At 36.7% G+C, this 20,432-nt stretch overlaps 1 protein-coding gene across 1 annotated transcript in view; it reads left to right on the top strand.

Moving 5' to 3' along the window:
- Positions 1 to 20,432, top strand: part of LOC139792080 (interleukin-1 receptor accessory protein-like 1) — a 232,677-nt gene that overhangs the window by 199,566 nt on the left and 12,679 nt on the right. Inside the window, exons 3-5 of the mRNA XM_071734879.1 lie at positions 6,710 to 6,842; positions 8,803 to 8,948; positions 19,687 to 19,830. Coding sequence (XP_071590980.1) covers positions 6,710 to 6,842; positions 8,803 to 8,948; positions 19,687 to 19,830 — 423 coding nt within the window. The remainder of the gene's footprint in view (positions 1 to 6,709; positions 6,843 to 8,802; positions 8,949 to 19,686; positions 19,831 to 20,432) is intronic.

A 20,432-nucleotide genomic window follows, 5' to 3' on the forward strand; every position in this document is an offset into this window, starting at 1 on the left:
ATGGAACTCCTTTATGCAAAGGAACTTCAGGCTGCTAGCTAACCTTGTTTTCTTACCACGTATCATCATTAAAATGTAAAAGCCAAAGAACTATAGTCAAAGGTGATATGGTTGAAAAAGAATACAGAAACAACTCCTCCACTGGAGATTTTGTGTTTTCTATGATATTTCCTTGTGACTTATATCTAAAAACAGCAAAGGTTTTAAAAAAAGGTGTTTTTTATCTGAAAGAGAGAGCACAGGGAAAAAGTGTTTGAGAAATGCATTTGTCTTAAACAAAAACATGAGAAAATCACAGAATCAGAATGATCAGAGTTGGAAGGAACATCTAGAGATCACCTAGTCCAAAACTCCCACTAAAGCAGGATTGCCTAGGACACATTACACAGGACTGCATCCAGGCAGGTTTTGAATATTTCCAGAGAAGGGGACTCCACAGGCTCTCTGGGCAGCCTGTTCAATATGAGCTTCTGGAATAAAAGGTGAGTCTAAGTTGTCCTGGCTAAACACTTGTTAGAGAATTGAAGTGACTTTCCTCTTTAACAACTGTTGGATTATACCTGTGATAGTTGTTGTCTCCAACTCAAGTCTCAGCTTCTGAAGATGGAATGAAATATACTTGCTGAACAACTAATTTATCACCCTGACATTACCATCTATCAAAAGGAGAGGCCTACTGTTAGGAAAATCAAGATTATTGGTCCAGGGATTTTTTGAAATGAAAGTTAGTTTAAAAATACACATACCTGAAAGAGGCTCTAGGCATTTTTAGCCCAAAGTCCCACATAGTAGTTCTTTTTCTGCAATTTGCTGTGGTAGCTGCTGTTTTCATTGACTCTGTCTCTGACATTCCTGCTGCTAAAGAGTCCCTCCAAAGCAGAAACAATCTGGGTTTCTTTTCCTTCCCAACCTATGAAGCAGTCTACTGAAAAATTTTAATACTTTTAGGTTAAGCTTAGATTGTACCATGCATGTGTCAGTATAGCACTTTATTAAGTGTTGCAGTCAAAACTCTCTGGGCTGATGGCAGGTAAAATGTAAGGAGCAACATACAATTATCTCCCTTCAGTGTCTTGCAGTTGAACTATAATTCAGCAGATTGGAAGTCTGGTGGGGTAAAGGGCTTTTCATGTGTCAGTTAATGAATATGTGGGGGCAAATTACTTCAGCAGTATGCTAGACAGGGATAGCTTCTAAAAAAATACAACAAAGAAAAACATAATGAGTAAGAACTAAGCTTTTTTCACAATTAAAAAACACCACCAAAATAACAAAAATTAAAGGAAGGTACTTAAGCCACTCCTATAGACATCAATCTACAAATTCAGTCAAAGTTCAAAAGCTACAATCTCTCTCTGATCTGCTTGCAAATGACGTGGGTTTTTTATGTGGAAAAGTGGTTGTATGTACTCTAAATTTACGCACTGATTGCCTGGAGAACTTACTCAATATGTAATTCAGTCCTGTGCAATCAGCATTCTGCTCCACAGCATATGGACAGCTCTATTAATGAAGAGGTATAGCTGTGTAATCACATTCAGCCACTTTGTATGATGTTTGCATTATAATATCTACTGGAATGGTAATACCCAGACCTTTCAAGTCTACATCCACTTAACTCCAACCAGAGAGAATTTGCACATTGTGACTTCACAATTGTATGGATGAAAGACCTGATGGCTTGCCAAAGACTTCACAACACACCACTCAGTGCCGAGACTAGAATTTAGCAGATCCCAGCTTGCAGCTACATTTAAGGAAACAGCTTTTTATTTTTGTTGTTTAATTTGGCCTAACAAGCTATAAGAAACACACAGCAAGTCAGGTGTGATTTGGTAAGAGAGTGCAAGACATAAAGATGTGAAAATATGTATGTAAACTGTGGGGCAGCATAGCAGCAGGGTGATGCTTTGTGAATGCAAGGATGGAATCAAGAGGAATGTCTGCAATTCACCCTACACTAAGGGAAGATTTACAGGTTCCTAGAATCTGTAGAATCTGATCATATGATCAAAGCTCATGTCTGAAAAAGCTCACGTTTATAACAAAGCTCTCAAGAACTGTCTTAGAATTCTTAGAATGTGAAACTTTGCTTGAAAACATGATCAGCTTCTACCCCACTGCCTGCTGGGCTCAGCAGATGACTGGCAAAACAAGTGGGTTTGTGAGGAATTGTCACTTACCCATCACACCTAGGAATTTAATAGCTTTCACATCTTACTGCTTGGAAAACTGACATTCTGACAGTACTTTTTTCTGATGTAAATGGAAAGAGTTGTATTTAGTTTATGAATGAGAAATTTTGATTGCATCTGACTTGGCCTTTTATGATTTCACCTTGAGGCATTAGCAGTACAAATAAATAGCATGCTTATAAGTGTGCAAGTATTTTCTGTGCATAAGTTTCATAGATGTTTTAAATTGTACAGTAGAAGGAAGTCCCATATTTTAGCACACTTAAACATTTCACTCTCTTGAGCCTCCAGATTAGTAGATGTTGATTATGGATCTCAGACCTTTCCCTCCCCTAAAACATCTTTGATGGCTCTTAGACAAAAAGGGTGCTGAAGATATCTGACAATTAACATTGCTTCCAACAAAAATTTTTTTTTGCACTGATGAATCTGTCGAATCCAGAGCAGGTGACAAAATGGTGTATGCTAACTCAAATGACTAATGGTACAAGTGTAATTTAAACTGCCCATACAAGATGACATTTCACTAACCATGAAACATTCACTATTTGCTAATTACAACGAGCAGGTTATAAGCAGGCTGATATTTTTAATTAGAGCTAATACACTAGGAATTTACTTTGATTTTTTTTTTTTCCCTCACATGTTTTGAAGTTAGACAGTGCCCTCTCCTGGAGATAAGCTCCCATAGCAGAAGTTTGCAGGGTACCCCAAATGTTGCCAATTGGATAAAACGGACAAAAAAGTGTCCCTACTTTGCTGAAAAGATTTGCTGGTTTCAAGAAAAGACTCTTTCTTCCGGTCCCTCTTTACATTCTGCTCTACTTGAAAGTGTAACAAAAATTGTTCTTAGTTTAGATGGCAAAGAGCTTTTGAGTAATTTAGCTTGAACCCAACTGGCTAGAGTTTAAAGTGCAACTTTAACACAGCAAGCAGCAGGAACATGTAGTATTATATATTGCAGTATATTATATAGTTTTTATAAAATCAGTTCAATATAATAAGAGCATATTACTCTTCAGAAATAGAGCTGATAGAGAAATAAGCATTTGATTCTTACTTTTTTAGATGTTTCTCTTTCCTGTCTATTACATTAGTTCACAGTGAAAAATTGTATTTAAACTGAGAAGTCAATAGTTTAATTTTTGTCTTTATCCCTCTTGAGATTTTTTTTGTTTGTTGAGTTTTATTCTATGGGGTTGGTTGGTTTTTTCATAAAAACTCCAGTACTATCTGTTTCACTTAATAATTCTACTATCATGCCTTTGGAGTTTTCCAGGGTCCTTAAGAAAAAAAGCTAATGCAGGACCTAATTTAAGGCAGAACATTCTTGAGAACTCACAGAAAAGATGGCACAGAGAGATAGATTTCTCTGGTAGTTAATTTAAAACCTAAATTTAAATTCCTTGAAAGATAAACTATAAAACTCTGATAGTCCAGCATTCACATTTCAAAACTGTAAAAGTTTTACTGAATAGATATGTAGCATATTCCATGTCATTAATCTAATTTTTCCTGCAAATAATGGAATAGTAAAATCAAAGAATTGTTGCTAAAATATGTCACATATCTATTCAGTAAATTTTTACAGTTTTCAAACCACTTCTTAGTTTTTCCTAGCACAGAAAACACAGAGAGAGATTTAGTGTTTAGGGTTAACTGTGAGTGATTTGTATTAACTGGCTGACAGGTTTTCTTGCAAATTAGCTTAAATACAAAAAAAAAAAAAAAAAAAAAAAAAAAGCAGCTTATTTATTTATCTGCTTAAATTTTGCACACTTTCTAAACCCATACAGACTTCATAAGATCAGACTGTCCATGCAGAGCATCTGCTCTGTGCCAAACTCAGCATCCTCTGACTGCTCACTTCAGAGGTGCACTAAGAGAGAAAATTGCAGCCCATCCTACAGCATCCACTCCCTCACATCAGGGCAGATCTGGAGCAGAGCTCAAGATGTGATTTTAAAGTGCTCTGTCCACTCACAGTATTGCCCTTCAGCCAGCAGGGCTTTGACCACTATTTTCATGTGCTGCAGCTGTGAGAATCTCTGCTCCACCAAGTGAGCTCCTCTTCCCTTTTCAAAGAAAGGGCTTTGGGCTCTGGAGTCACAGACCTCCTCTTTATGGTCACTCTTGGTCATTGGCTGGTCACTGAGTCTTTCTTGATGACCTGCCAATGAACTTCCCACTGACTTTTTTGTGAAGACTGGTCAAGGTAGATAGTATAGACAGTATAGGTAATTCATAAACATATGGCCTGGTGACTGTAATCAATACAGAACTACCGAGGCATTAAATCCTTCCTAATTTCTTTTTCGGGTGTAAATATTTCATATTGAATGGAAGCTTTGGATTCTGTGTTTAAAAACATGTTTTAAATGGTCATATATAAGGGGGATACTTCTTTAAGAATTTAATGAGGAAAAAAAGTCTTAATCTTACAAACTTGCTTTCCACAATTTTTTGTCCTTAACAAAATATGTTGAGTTTAAAAAAAAAAAAAAAAAAAAAAGTTCACACCTATATGTGCTAACATTCACCTATGAAAGTCTTAGAGGTCTGCATAGTGCAAAAATCAGCTCTCAGTGGGTGCTGCAGGAACCTGGAAAGCTTTGGTGGTTAAGAACCCATGGTGACTAATCTTAGTGAATCATGGATAAATTGGCCAGAAGCTACAGTCCCTCCAGCTGTGATCTTCGGAGCTCTTAAAAGCTAAAATGTTTCAACTGGGCCTTGACTTGGTGACAAAGCTGCAGAAAAACCCCAATAAGTGGCAATGATGCATTAAGCAGCACTCTGCCCTCTCAGACTGGTAGGTGATGCCACAGGGGTTATCCAATTATCACAGAAGCTTTTTTTGCTTTAATTGCACCAGGTACCTTCTCCTTTTTCGAGAGTAATAAGAGTCCACCATTGTTGTAGTTCCTACCCTTTTCATAGCCCTGAACATATGTGCTGGGCTGACCACTGTGGCCAAGATTTTCATAATCCTTTAAGGCTTTGTATTTTCATTTTCACATGCTCATGTATCATAATTGTGATGCAAAGCAAGCAAACAACAAAGCAGCTAGTTTATATCTGCTCTGTAACTGTGCTAAAAGCTGGGCTTGCATCTGTTAAAGTGTTCTGGGCACAACCAGGAATGTTATCCTGTTCCAGTACAGATTTTCATATATTTCACCCACACTAAGTTGTGTCCCAGTGCTCAACTTATTCCCCACAAATGACTTTGAGATTGCAAAAATTTTTATCTCCAAATGGCAGTTCTTGAGCTGTCTAGAGGTTGAAGGGGGATGTTTCTAGGGGATTATCCTGACCATCGCTCCCTGGGGTGTGAAAACAGGAGCTGTGACTGTCTTTAGAAAGAGTTCTTGCCCTGTTACTGAAGATCTTCATCTTACTTTTAGTATCTTGGCTCTGATTGCAATTTTTTTGTTTGTTTGCTTTGGTTTTAATTATTTTTTCCCCCAGGAGCTGTGGTCAGTCAGCTTTAAAATCCTAAGATCAAAAACTGAAAGTGTAAATAAAATATGAGTTTGGTCTCAGCAGTAATATATACTCCATGAAAAAACTCTCACTGGGGGAAAAAAAACCATTTCTTAAATCACAAAACTTCTTTAATCATTGTGTAATTATCCACTAAAGAAATGCACATATCAGTTTAGAAGGTTTGCTGCATGTTGAGACAAACATCTTCACAGCAGTAAGTGGGAGATCTTTAACTATGTGGCTATCCACAGTAGAGCCAGCTTTATCCACTCTTACCAACACAGTAAACAGGTCCAAGTGTTTCAACCTGTTTGAATTCCTGTGTACACTCTAGAAACTCCAAAGCCAAGAGGTGCTAACACAATGTAAGACTACACAATGAAAATAAATAAAAGTGAAAGTATATTACTATTTTTTTTTTGCTTCCATTATAATGATTAAATAAGGAACTGCACATGTATAGAATTTCTGCTCCCTGGTGTGTGTAAAACATGCAGAATGAGCTCACATCTTCCTTTTTTTTCGGTTTCAGTGTTTAATACTTTCCTGCAAAGATAACATAGCATCTTTCTACCAGCTGTCCCTTGGAAATGATACCCTACACCAATCTACCTGTCTCTTTGTAGGAACCATTGCAAAGCTGAACTAGCACAGATGTGATTGCATGTCTATTTTACCTAACTTTTATCTGTCTTCTAAGAAAACACAGACATCTTTGGTTAAAGTTTGTGCTTTTTTGGAAAAAACAGCCTCTCATTTTCCTACCAAACATAAAAAATGTGGTGAAACAATACGAAATTGAATCCTATTCTTATGTAACATTTAATTTCATTTTATTACATCAACTTTTAGAAGATACATTGAACAAAAGTTGTAAAACAAGCAGATACTTTTGGACATTTTCAACATCATCTGGAAGTTGTGGGTCTCTACAGATATAATTTTTTTTAAATAATCAAAAGCAATTAATTAAATATTTTTTTTACAAATTTTGAAATAACATTTTCTTATATTCTTTCTAACAGGCGGTTCCGCTAATCTTACCTGCCGAGCTTTCTTTGGATATAGTGGTGATGTCAGCCCTTTAATCTACTGGATGAAAGGGGAAAAGTTCATTGAAGACTTGGATGACAGTAGAGTCTGGGAAAGTGACATCAGGTAAAAAAAAAATATTTTTTTTTCAGTCACTATCTTTTTTTGACAGTAAGTGGAATACTTGTTAGCGCAGACTAACTCAGGAACACTTTGGTTCTGATCCCTGTTTTTGCAACATTTACTCTTTACCTTTTTAACTCTACTGGTAGAGTACAGAAAAATGCTCACCTCAGCCAGGTCTGATGTTAGAGAGCTGCAAAAGCAGAATAACTGCCTGACAAGTACCATAGCATGACTGACTTGGATTTGCATACTGACTTTTTCAAACTGTGGCAAGCTACAGTTAGAAATATTAAGATAGCTACAAAGATGAAATAAGGAAAAGGAAATGCATCAAGGAAAATAGCTTAGGAGATGTATTTTAAAACATGGAGCCTTAAATAACTGCTGAAGTGTGGCTTCTCTTTTGGAATATTTTGATTTCTTCTCTTCGAGGGAAAAAAATATTTTCCTGGAATGTTATCTGGCCTGTGAGAGCCAAGCATCCTGTTATGTGGGCTGCTTATATCTGCTGAATTGCTTGTTTTAGGGTGGATCTGGCAATTCATGTAATGTACTTTTACTGCTCCTAAAAGTGCTGCTTCACTTTGAAATTAAGAAAAAAAGTTGATTTTGTTCTGAGAATTATATGCTTGACATAGTATATTAACTTTGACCCAATATGAAGTATCTACTTGCATCTGAAGAGGTTCCTTTTTCTTTTATAGTTCCGTATTTGTGTATATCACTGTGCCTATATATCATGGGTAAACCCAGAAGTAAAGGCAGAGCTAAATGCATGTTACAAATGCAGCTAAGTAATCACAGATGTGTTGTCTAAAGTGATTGTCTATAATAGAACAAAATAAGGTTGTTTGCACTTCACCTATTCCATGGGAGTTTATTATCTCATAAAGAGACATGAAATCACACCCATTTTTAGTTTGACCTTGAATTTCTTTAGTGTAACCAATGTAACAGAGGCAATCTCTTTACCAAAATCAAGGTCATATAGACATTCAAGGTCATCTATATGTCCCAGACACAGGCAAAATGGAAGCATATTTCTCCCCAGTGTACTTCAGGTTTATTCAGTAAAGCTCAAGACCACTACACTAAATGGCACAGGACAACCAGATCAACTGAACTTCACATCTCAAGCTCTTCCTAAACCCTTCAGCCAAATATTGGCTTCTGCCAAAGGCTTCCTAGCTCTTTAGCTCTTGGGATTCTGAAGGCTGATAAACAGGTGACAAGAAGCTCGTTACAACTCGCTTGATTAGTGAAAGGATGAGCAAGAAACCTGGCTTCCACCTCTTTTGTCAGGTGTGACATAAGGGAGAATCCTAGACCCATTTGTCACTTTGCTTTGCTGGGTTTCTAAAACTGAGAGATAAAGAAAGCAATTCAAAGGCAGGTGGATTCGTATAGAGGAGGTCTTTTATTTATCATCTGTGTGACAAGTGGCATCTGGTATGCCAGTTCTTTCCACTAATTTATAATATAGTCAAATTTTATAATATATTAAAGAAATAATTTTTCAGACCCTGGCATGAATAAACTGTTTCTGAGCAGCATGTTGAAGAGCTTCAGAAAGTGCACAAATAGTGTGTTTGGCCCAGACTCTTAGTATGACCCTATGCCCCAAAATAACTTCAGTTTTCTCACTTCTAACATCTCAAGATTTCCCATACTACTGATCAGGGTCTCCCTCAGGACATGCAATACTGTATTATCAGTCTGCACATCATACTGCTTAAAGAAGACAATTATCTGAAGCTTTCATTAACATTTACAAAGCCAAACCTCCTCATTAGAAGTGCAGAAGAAAAGGGAGTGATATAATTTAATTAAGATTTCATCAAGCCATAGCCAAATTTGAAGCCAGAGAGTTGTGAATTGTAAGTAGCATTATTATGCCATTATTATCTAATGCTCCACAATGATAGAAGCAGAATAGCAGCAATGGTTGCTTTTTCCTCAGGGTTCTCAAAGAACATCTCGGGGAACAGGAGGTTTCCATCTCATTGATTCTTGACTCTGTGGAAGAGGCAGACCTGGGGAATTACTCATGTTATGTTGAGAATGGAAATGGACGCCGACATGCCAGTATTCTTCTGCATAAAAGGGGTAAATATGAAGCTTTTCTCCATGGAATGGTATATGATAAGGGCAGTCAGTTTGTAGAGCATCTTTCTGATACAATGATGAATTTTGGGTTCCTGAAATATTAGTAAGCAATGACTACTTTTCCCCAGGCATTTGTACAACTTCCAGACTAGAAGAGAAATGTTGCTTTTATCTGTGTCTGTCACTGGGAAAATACAGTAACACCTTTTAAGTGTATTGATATAAAAGTCAGGTTTATTAATTAATGAGCTTTAATAAATACCCAATTGAAAGAAAAATAATAGGAAGCCACAATTAATAAAACTTCAATAATTTTCTGTAAAAAATAAATTTTACAAAAGCCAGCAAAAATACATTCCACTTCTGCCATAAATACCACTTAAATCACATGCCACTGTAATTCCTGCATAGCCTGACCGTGGACATTTTCCTTCGAAAACATTTGTTTAATACCAGCATTTCTGAAGTGAAATGTCATGACTGAAACTTCTAGGGACCTTCCTGTTTCTACCCACCACTCACATACCATGATGCCATCCTGTCTAATGGCCACAGCCAAGTCCCACGGAGATAATTATGGAAAAGCAGAGAACCTCTTGCAACGCAAGGTTCCCAGATCCACTTTGTTCACTTTACCTCCCAGAGAGTGCTCCACATGCCTGGGCCTGACACTCCCCATCTTCCTGCAGCATCCTGCTGGTTTAAGAGAGCAAAGAATAATCAGAAGCAGTGTCTGCACTTTGCTGTTATTACTGTGCTTTTTTTAAGACTGTTTGTAAAGGTGAACAAGCCAGGTTCTTACAGTGGTGCTGAACTGCTTGTGGTATCTCGGTTCATATCAAAGCAGCTACATCTTCCCTAGTTTAATCTTGTAGCATGCAAAGCCTGTCTAAATTTAAAAAGAAGCCATAAATCAAGATAGTGTGACTCATTTATTAAAATGTATTTTTCTGTACCTCCAGCTAATTGAATAGAACTAGTTTGCAGCATTTTTTTCTGAACTCTTGTCATTGCTTCTCAAGAGATGAAGATGTAAATAACCAGATGCCCGATATTTGCCCTATTTTTGAATTTACTGAGATGAGAAATTGACCTCTTAAGTAATTGAACCTCAGCAATTTACTGGCAGGTAGTCACATCCTAATTCAGAAATTTTTGAAATCAAAGAAGAACTTAACACAAAAACCACTGAAATATTATGGCTTGTGTTTAGTAATTAAGTTAGTGTATGGAACACATTGAAAATGAAGAAATATTAAGGCTTAAGTTACTTTTTTTTTTAATGAACTGATATTTATTCAGTCATATGTTGATGTTGAATCCCTATTTTCTTTTCCATGAAAGCAGTAACTCTAAGACTGAAAACACAGAAATCTTTTTTGTTCTGTGACCATCATACATAAATTTTGCAAAGGTCTACTTTCCTTGCTTCCTTTCTTGAAGAAATCAGTATGTCAAACACTCCACAGTATGTAGCCTCATGATGACTTGCTTAAGAAGAAGTAATCTCAATATTTAATTGCCTCTTTTTTTTCTCTTCAAGTAAGCTTGAATATGAAATTGTAGTTTGGAAACAAAATCTGCCGTGCCCTCAAAAAACAAAAGGTACCTGTTAGAAGCCTACATACTTTGCATGTTGACAACTGTTTCAGTGAAATGATAAATTAACCATGACAGATAAAATTTTGAGCTAGTCTCTCAGGTCTCCTAGGAAGAGGAGCTTTGCACTGCTTGCTTAGTCTTCTGTATGTCACCATGACAACATTTCATTTTAGGTTTCCTTGTTTAGATCTAAATTTACTCTGCTAGGAAAGAGATAGGTTTATATTAATTTCTGATTATTGGCTCACTTAGAACACTTGAGACCTAAAAATTAGGTAAATTTACTTCCTGAACCAAAGCATTTGCAGAGGCATTAGTTTCTACTGGTTTTCTAGTTAGTGATTTTTTTTTCCCAGCATTATAAGCCAACAAAAATGCTGAATATAGAATGTTCACAAGATACCTGAAAAAGAAATTAAAATCCTTCTTAAACTTCATATGTGGTACATTATCACCAGGATCAGAAGGGACACAAAAGCCTTAGTTAGGAAAAGAGATATTTAGGGCTAAACGCTGCAATGGGAATTCAGGTACAAAATTTAAACCTTTTAAACAGTCTTAAAATTTCTGTTTTGCTCTGGTACACATATTCTTCATCCATTTAAACTGATGGGGTGAGCTTTTGGATGTGCCTGCCATTACACAGGAACTGAAAAGGCAAGTAGTTCAGAGTCTAAATCACCAGCAAAAAAGCTGTATAGATCTTCCACACTCTTACCACTGTTCAGTCCAGTAGGGACACACACTCATCCCACAGAAAACACAGGAAGGGTCTACCCAGCTGTGGTCCCCACCACAAAACCATGCCTGGCACATTCAATTGGGGAAAGAGGGCTCCTGCTCCTTCCCTGGAAGAGAAACCTGGATCCTTCACTTTCCTGAGAGGAATTTTAGGAGTGGAGTGTAGAACACAACCTCCCTGGACTCCAGCACCACTTGTGCAGGAAAAGCAACCTTGGTTTGGAAATCAGGGACAGGGAGAAAGTTGGGATGCCTGGCACCACCCTGTAACTTAGATGCCAGCACTCTGTATCTCAGGGAGCTGAGCCCAGATTTGCTTCTGGGATTGTTTTACTTTCTCTGTTCCAGTGGAGAAAACCTATGATCTATGTACTTGTTCATCCAACTAACCATTTTTAGACTCCTATCTTTCCTCAAACAGTGTGCACAGGGAGCATTTAACTCAGGGATAAAGGTGGTAAAGCATTTTTAACATGACAACACCAATGCTGTTTCCTTTTCTGGTTCATTCCTACAAAATTTATCCCCAAAAAATGAGAAAAAGAGAGATCAGAACACAGGAGATTTAACTTTCATTCTTTTCCTTCTGCTGTTGACCAGATCTCTTTCTATCACCTTTACCATTGTGAAGCAAAAAAGAAATCTACTCATTATAATATAAAGGTGATTTTGTTACTCATTAGCAAATGCTATTATCTATCATCTGTAGCAGTCCCAGGTTAAACTTAACCAGGCAGAGGAACCTTTTATAAATTAATTTTGAGAGTGTTAGTGACAGCAACTAAGCACAAACTCATTAGCGACAGACCAAATATTACAGATGATATAAGGGGTGGATCACATGCTGTAATTTTGGGGTTTTTTTCTACAGGTTATTAACTCAAGCCCATAGCCCATCAATGTAGTAGCTAAAAAATGTAATGCATAAGTAGGAAGTATCCTCTTCCACAATGTTATGAAAAGTATGACTTTTATGTTCACTCAAATCCTTTGTAGTCTCATTTAATCATAGACTATGTTGGAAATAAGGATTATCTAATGATGTGATTACTTTTCTGTCAAGTCTTGTCTGCATGTCTACAAGTAACAATCTAAAGGACATACAACCTCAAATTCTATCTTGGCATTATTTTTTTTATGTTTATGATATTATTTTAAAAGCTTAATAATATACTTGTATTTTTCATGAGACAGAGACAAGAACTAAGAGCAGGTAACATATTCTATGCATTTTTTTTTCAAAGTATCTCCTTCCTTTTCTTCCCATTTTCTCAGTGCTGTGTAACTTCCTGTCCTGTTCCTCTTTTGTGGTTTGGGTTTCTTTTCCTCTGTTATAGGTGTTCTCTGGGGGCATATATCGGTCTTGTTGACTATAACCTCACAAGGGATCATTAAAATGTTTTTTTTTTCTGTTGGAACTAAAAAAAAACTTTCACTGAAATAAATTTTTCAGAGGAAAGAACATATGTTTGAAAAAGAAACAAGTTAATATTTCCTATGGGAAATGCATCTCGAGGAAACCTACAAATAAGTAGCCATAGTTTAAACTCATAATTTATTAATATATAAGCACCATATTAATATTTCCTGTACAATTTAATAGCAAATTTTGAATACCAAGTAATTCTGAGTTCTTCATAAAGTTGTTATCAATAAAGGAATTGCTGATGAGCACCTTAAATTACAATGTCACTCACCTCATAGTGTATATCTTTTTTATTACTTGAGATCCTGAGTAGGTTTTCTGTCTCATGAGCATTTGCAGTCACTAGGACACAATTTCACACAGTAGTAGTGATCTTTTAGTAGTGACAATTAAGACCTTCGGGGAAAAAAAAAAAAAAAAAAAAAAAGAAAAAGTTCTTTTCTAATCTCTGCAAAGAAACTCTAAGAAGCTGTGGTGTTACAGCTCCCTTTGCCATAGAGCTTCACTCGTCATGTGAGATATGAGAGCAATGAATTTTATATTTCAGCTTCTGGTAATTGGTCCTAATTACCTGAACACCCCAGGAAATCACTGAGTCATGGTAGAAGCAAAACTACTGTAAAACTCACTTGGTCAGTTAAGACCTTACACAGTGTATAAAGCACTCAGTTTCCATCCTGCACTGCAGGAAAAGCTTTTCCTTGTTCCTCACGAGGTTTTTGAATTGGAATGAAAACTGATTTTGTGGGTTTGAATTTTGGCCCTTTAGGAAGCCTTCAGGTTGTCACTGTGCTGAGCAGTGCAAAGGTTCAGTGCTCCGAGGGGTTTATGACATAGGGACAAAAGTGAAATATTGTCTTCCTTCCTGTCCAAAACCTAACCAAAAATGACTGGGTTTTTTTGCTTTGTTCTGGTTTGGTTTTTCTTACATTCAGTCTCCTCTAAAATCAGTAAATTAGTAGAATACAAAGACTGCTCACTGGCAGTTATTCTTCGTGAGACCATTTCCTTCATCATTATAGATTTCCTCATCCTTCAGAAAATTGGATTAAGATATTTCCAGTTAAAAAGGTCAGATTACTTAGCATGTTCTTAAACCTAACTTTCCTCTGAGAGTGTGTCAAACAGGTTGGTTTAACAGATTTCTCTCTAAAAAGGTTTTATACCACTTTTATCATAGTTCTCCTCTTTACATAATGTTTAACTGAAATTCTAACCTTGATTGGCAAGGGTGAATTTTTTTTAAAGAAAATGTCACGTATTGTTCCCATAATCCATGCAGAGCTAAATTATTCATTAATGCTATCCTAAGAAAAAATGTAAACAGTATGTTTTATGGTCTTACATCCTTGGAACTTGGTACTCCATTTCCCCCCACATTTTAGCACCTCCCAGTACTTCTTACATTCATTTCTTTCAGAAGATCCAAAAGAAGGAATTGTGTGGGTGGTCTGACTTCTGCAGTGCAATAAGCAAATAGAAGCTCTCCTATCAGTAAAGTTTTAAGCCATACACAATTAATTTATTTGGGGAAACTAACCAGAGATCAATGCAGTTCCTCATGATAATGACTTTCTTCCTACATCCTGAAGTAAAAACTGCTTTTAAAATTCAGTGTTCTGTATTTTAATGTAGCAAACTTCAGTAACATTGCTGCATCTATATTTTTTTCAACCTTATCCTCTTTTGAGCTAAAATACTGTTGGAGATAATGTAACTGTTCTCCTGCTGGGAACAGGTATTCTTCATGCCTCAGAAATAATAAAAATGCCATTGGTAAAAATATATATTTCTATTTTAATAATTTGCTGTGTCTATTCTCATAATACTGATAAATCTAACAACACAAAGGCTCAGATATGCTGCCTGCTATAATAGTAAGATAACAAAATTCCTCTCTTGTACTTGCACACATAAGTACATATGTACCAAACCAGACTAGTTCTTTTTCATTGATAAACTGGGAATACATAACATATATCAATATAAAAATTAAAGTGATATAACTAGTTCTCAAGAGTTCTAAAAAATAAAATGAAACTACTGCATTGAAATCCATACTGAAAACTGTAACTAAATTTAGCCACCTTAAGTCAACCCTGCAGACATCTACAGGCATGGCCTATACTGGTAGAAAGCATTCAACTTGTGCTAAAAAAATATTTCATAAGCAAACTAGTGAACAAACCAAATCTGTTTCTACTCGTATCAGATAGTATTATTGTCCTAAAATATCCATCAGTCATTATTCACAACAGTATCCATAAAGCCATTTAGGTACCTTAAATACAAACTGCTTTTGTATGGCATGTTGAAACAAACAAAAACTCTTAAAAAGGAGAGAATAAATTATATATATATATATATTTATGCATATTGGATGTGCTTATGCTGTACAAAGCTGTGGTTCCATATGCTATACTTTGGAAGGTTTAAATTGTTCTACAGCCATGCCATAATGAATACTGTATTAAACTGGGGGAGGGGGAGACAGGGAGACAGGGGGAGCACAGGGGAAGAGGGAGCAAAAAACCACACATATTTCTCCATTTTTTAAACTGTGAGTATGGGTTTCTTTTTTCCTAACCTAAACTGTGCCTACTGTTTACTGCTGATGTCTGAAATGACACTCAAGTATTCGTGTGTTAGGCAGCCTCCTTTCTTTGGAAGAAACACACCTGCTTATAATCAAAGCTGCACATTTCAACACATCAGTCTTGCACTGGTTGTCAGTATCTCCCTTCTTTATCTTATCTCAGCTGTCATCACAAGACCTCAATATTGCCTTCAGCTGGTCCCCTTCCAAATTATATTCATTATTCTTACATTTCACTAAATAACAGAAACCTATCTAAGTATATGTAGACAAACTGAGAACTGTCTCTAACCAAACCTTGTAGCTTTGTGAGTTAAACTAACCAAGGCAAGCAGAGAGAGGAAATTAGTTTAGTCCACAAAGTTGTAAAGATTTATGTATGTGCTAAACTGAAGCTCTGTGAATAGACCTGTTGACTTCGGAGGAATTACTTCTAGTCCATGAAGTTAATCAATCAGTGTGACTGCAAAACTGAAGCACTAGACAGACTGTAACTGGATTTTGAAAAAGGCTCAGAAATTGAATAAACAGTTATAGATCATATATCCTCAAAGAGTTATAAATCACAAAAAAAAAAAAAAATCTTTGAAATATAATTATTTTTCCTAGTAGCTCAGCTATATGTGCACTAATGAGTAGAGTAAGCTTAATTTTAAATTATCACAGATCATTAAATGTAAAGTTCCTGAAGCATGTCATATAAGTCAAAATCTTTGAAATCACACTTTTATTTGCTTTCTTGTTACACTGCCATCTACAATGTGAATTACCTGCATGATACAGTGAAAGGAGGTTTATCAAACATTAAAGCCAGATGAAGATGAAAGGTATACCCTACAAATATGCCTAATAATTAGGATAGAATCGGTATAAAATGAGTGCCTTTATTACCAGCCATATCTTGCTGGATATTTGGAGAGGACACATACCTTGTTTTAATTAGCTATCTCTCTCACTGGAATTCTTGGCCAAAGCCTCCCAATAAGGAAAAAAAAATGTAGCCATTGGTCGAAATACTTGTAACAAATCTTGTTTTAAATTGAAGCTATTTATTCAGAAACCAATCTACTACTGCAGCAGTAATCAATGCATTTTCCCTTGGAGTAGAACTGTTCCTATGGTACTGACGGACTATTGTTAATTGTCTGTAACTAAATGATTGCTGTGCTGCTGGATGTAACTCCCTGGCACTGCCTCGTTTGTTGTGTTTAACAGAATGCCTGTCCCCCTAAGGAGTAGTTGAGCAATTTTCCTCTACTATTTCCTACATTCAGACTCAGCTCCTTGAGGAGGCCCAGGTCTGTAATCTGAGCACTGTTAACACAGAAGCTAAATACATTTTAAAAGGTTGCACTTTTCCTCTGTCCTCTCTGATGTGGAATTGTGCCGAAGCTGAATCATTTTAGCATGGAGCCACTCCAGGAAACCTGGATTTCAGCAGGAGCAACAGATCTCACTTCAAAGGGAGTGGAATGCCTGCTGCAGCATTTGCTTTCAAATCGCAATGCAAAAGGCAGAATAAAACAGCAGAAAAAAACCCTTTTTGCGAATGTAGCTTTACACTCTAACCTCGCTGTTACACTTGAAGAGTCACTGCACAGAACACCTTTTCAGGGGTAAATCCTCCTCCAAAGGAGCCAGACACACCCTCCCCAATTCACACTGGGGAGACAGGCAGAGAAATGTGAAATGGCTTCAGCCACTTCAAGGGCTGACAGCAGAGGCAGGACCAAGCCTTCTGCTCCTCACACCCTTGGTTCACTTCAGTGCAGGGTAACACTGTTCACAAAATCCCCGCGGCAGCTCGGAGCCAGCCAGTGCTCTTGTGGAACAGGGTTTAGCACCCTGCAGAAGCACAAACCCAAGGCCTGGAAGCAATCAGTTGTTGTGGCTCTGTGCCCAGGCCAATCTGTCCCGACTTCCTCGGAGCTTCACAGATGCGGCTGTCCCACTTCCAGCACTTCAGGGTTTAGATGAGGCATTTGCAGGGCTGGGTGTAAGGATGCATCAGTCTGGGAGGCTAATCACTGCTCCCCTCTGCCTCTGGACCCTTTCAAATAGCGCCCAAGACAGAGAGCAAATGTGTGCAGATGGATCTTGTCCATCAGGGAGGAAAACACAAAGCTGCTTCTGCTAGATGGGTAGAGTACATAACTTTACAAACCTGCCTGTTTCAGAAAATACCATCTTATCCTTGTACTTGTAAGTGATTGGGATGGGCTTAGCAGCAGCACATAAAAGGGCACTTTCTAGTATATGTCAGGGTGACTTAGGGAATTTTATTTGCTTCGGTTGCCTAATTTACAATAGTTTCAGATAGATTTCATTGCAGTAAAAATATAGGCAAAATCTTTAATTATTTTATGGGGAAAAAGATAAGCAAGAGGGACGCTTTTATGACAATGCTGATGCAGTCCATGGGTTGGATTTCGTGAGTGTAACAGAGAACAGATGACTACCTGCAGTTATTTTTATCCGTTTAATCTCAAAATTATTAATGTAGAAAAAAACCTTTTGTTTTCCAGCTGTAAAGTTTTTCCTTGCGTTTAATGAGTACTAAAAGCAGGGAAATAAATATTTTGTACCTAGCAACTCGTAATTGTAAAGTTTTCTTTCTCGTTACCACTTAACAGCTGCATCACCTGTAGCATAAAATGATAAAAAGGATACAGTAAACCAATACACAGTAATTTACATTTCCATTTGTATTCTAAAATACTTGATTGCTTGTCCATGAAAAAATTTCTTTGTTAGATGTTTTTAATAATATACACCTCTCTGGACCAGAAAATTATTAAAAGTCTGAAATAACCTATGCTGATATTAAAAATTTCTAACACAAAGGAGTTTCCAGCACAGTTTTGGAGAGAATGACATGGAATATAAATGCCTTTTTATTTTATTTTATTACACTTTTAGTGTCTTCAGGAGAGCAATGAAATCTTCTTACAGTTGCCTCAAAATAATAAAAAAGTATGCGATTCTCAGTAGACACAGTCAAAATAATTGGAATTTTCACTTTTTCCTCTAACCTTTTATTTCTCTAATTGAATTGTATTGCACCAGAGTAACGTATCTGCATAACCCCAGAGACACACAAAAAGTTTACTTGAGGACTACCCTGTTTCAGTCAGACAAAAGCTGCCCACTGGAAGAGGATACTGTCAAAAGAACACAGAACTGAGCTTTCTCCAGCACAGATTTTTATGAAGCAAACTGTATATCTGGGATTTAGAAGATCTGATTTCTTGGCATTCCTCAAAACTGAATGATATTAGAACAGTATGGGTGGTCTCAAGATATGCCATTTATTACTTTGCAAATTGCAAAACTACTAGTAACACTCTTCTCCCTTGCACCTTTTTTTTTTTTTTTTCTTTTTTTTTTTTTTTTTTTTTTTTAACATTTCTGGTTTTCAGTCCATAAGCAAATGAAAATTAACAAAATGGATACCACATAACTGTGTGAACTTCCTTAGTGGTGCAACATTTAAGAGTCTGAGGGCGAAAGTCCATGATGGCATATGGCTTATGCACTGATAAGTGGCCCACTGAGGGTACTGCTGGTGGTGGAAAGTTGTGGGCAAATGTCCCCATCCTCAGAAACACTGTTACATGGCAAGGATCTCAATCCATTTTGACAGCCTCCAGTGGCAGCAAAGACATCAGGGGGTCACAGTCTGAATGGCAATGTCAGGACAGACAAATGGCAGTGGTTTGCTGTGACTACGCATAAGCTGACCCTGCTAGAGGAAAGGGGAGAATAAACATAAATGGTAAATCATTGGGAAACTGTGTCCAAGATATTAATACATAACTGAGATGTGAGCCTGTGGCGTTGCCTGGATAATTTTTCTTCCTATTTCTCAATTTTTCAGGTTGTTTTTTATTTATTTATTTTAGAAAATAATCAATTCTTCAGTGTAATCTTTTCCGGTAGACTGAAATTCATCTTATTTGTGTGTGGACTGAGGGATGAGTTGTGTTTGCATTATAGTCCCCAAAAAAGAAACAGTCACCTCTGTTTTCATTGTAAGTGAAATGTCAACATTTATCAGTGTAAAGCAAACTGTGATCTACCTACAGAGAGAAAGGAGTTATCAAATATCTTTTTTGTATATGCACACGCACATGCACACAACCTCAGCAATTATTGTTTTTAAATGAGCAATGCAGATATACCATAGGAAAATCTATTTTATTAAAGAAAAAAAAATGAATTAGATATTTCTTGGATGGCCCTATAAAAAAATAAACACATAAATAAATCATAATTAATTATTTTATTTGATGTTTAATGTAAGTGTGAGGTCTGATACGAATCTTTCTGTAGTTTGGAATGTGGTTGTTATTGCATTTTGTAATTCTTTGCAGAGCTGATGTACACAGTTGAGCTTGCTGGTGGGCTTGGTGCTATTCTGCTCCTGCTTGTTTGTTTAGTGACTATCTACAAGTGTTACAAGATAGAGATTATGCTCTTCTACAGGAATCATTTTGGAGCTGAAGAACTAGATGGAGGTAAGGCAGATTTTTGGTACATTTCCTGCTTTCTAAGTGTTCTTGTCTTTCATTTCTCTCCACCGAGGCCAAAATTTCAGTTCAGTTCAAGATGTATTCACAACTGCAATTTTTATTTCTCACTGCATTAGGGACTGACTTGAATATGCATTTCTCATACAGCACATAAGCAGCAGTGATTGCAGTACACACTTCTCTCTGGAGCTTCAGAAAACACCCATGTCTTAAATTTTCATTCCTGGCACTGGGCATAGATTACCAGCATTGATATATTAAGGATTTTCACTTTGTGTCTAGACCTCTAGGTAGAGGTTGACGTGAATCTCAATTTATTGCTTGTTTAAACTGATCAGTTTCAATAAACCATACCAGGTGTTGGGAATGTACTCAGCAGTTCATTTTCTTGAGTTCATTTACATTAGCCACTAAGAATGGTCATTAATGTTTTTTTCTGTGATTCAAGGATACCCAGCCTAAACAAAAGTAATCTGCTCTGTATGTGCTGGCTTATATCAAATGTATGCATGCATTTTACTTTTCCTCTTCTGAAACACTGAAGAAAAATTTCTTCTTTGCCTCTAGCTCTACTAATCAAAACTGCT

This window comes from Heliangelus exortis, chromosome 1 (assembly GCF_036169615.1).
Source record: "Heliangelus exortis chromosome 1, bHelExo1.hap1, whole genome shotgun sequence".
NCBI lineage: Eukaryota > Metazoa > Chordata > Aves > Apodiformes > Trochilidae > Heliangelus > Heliangelus exortis.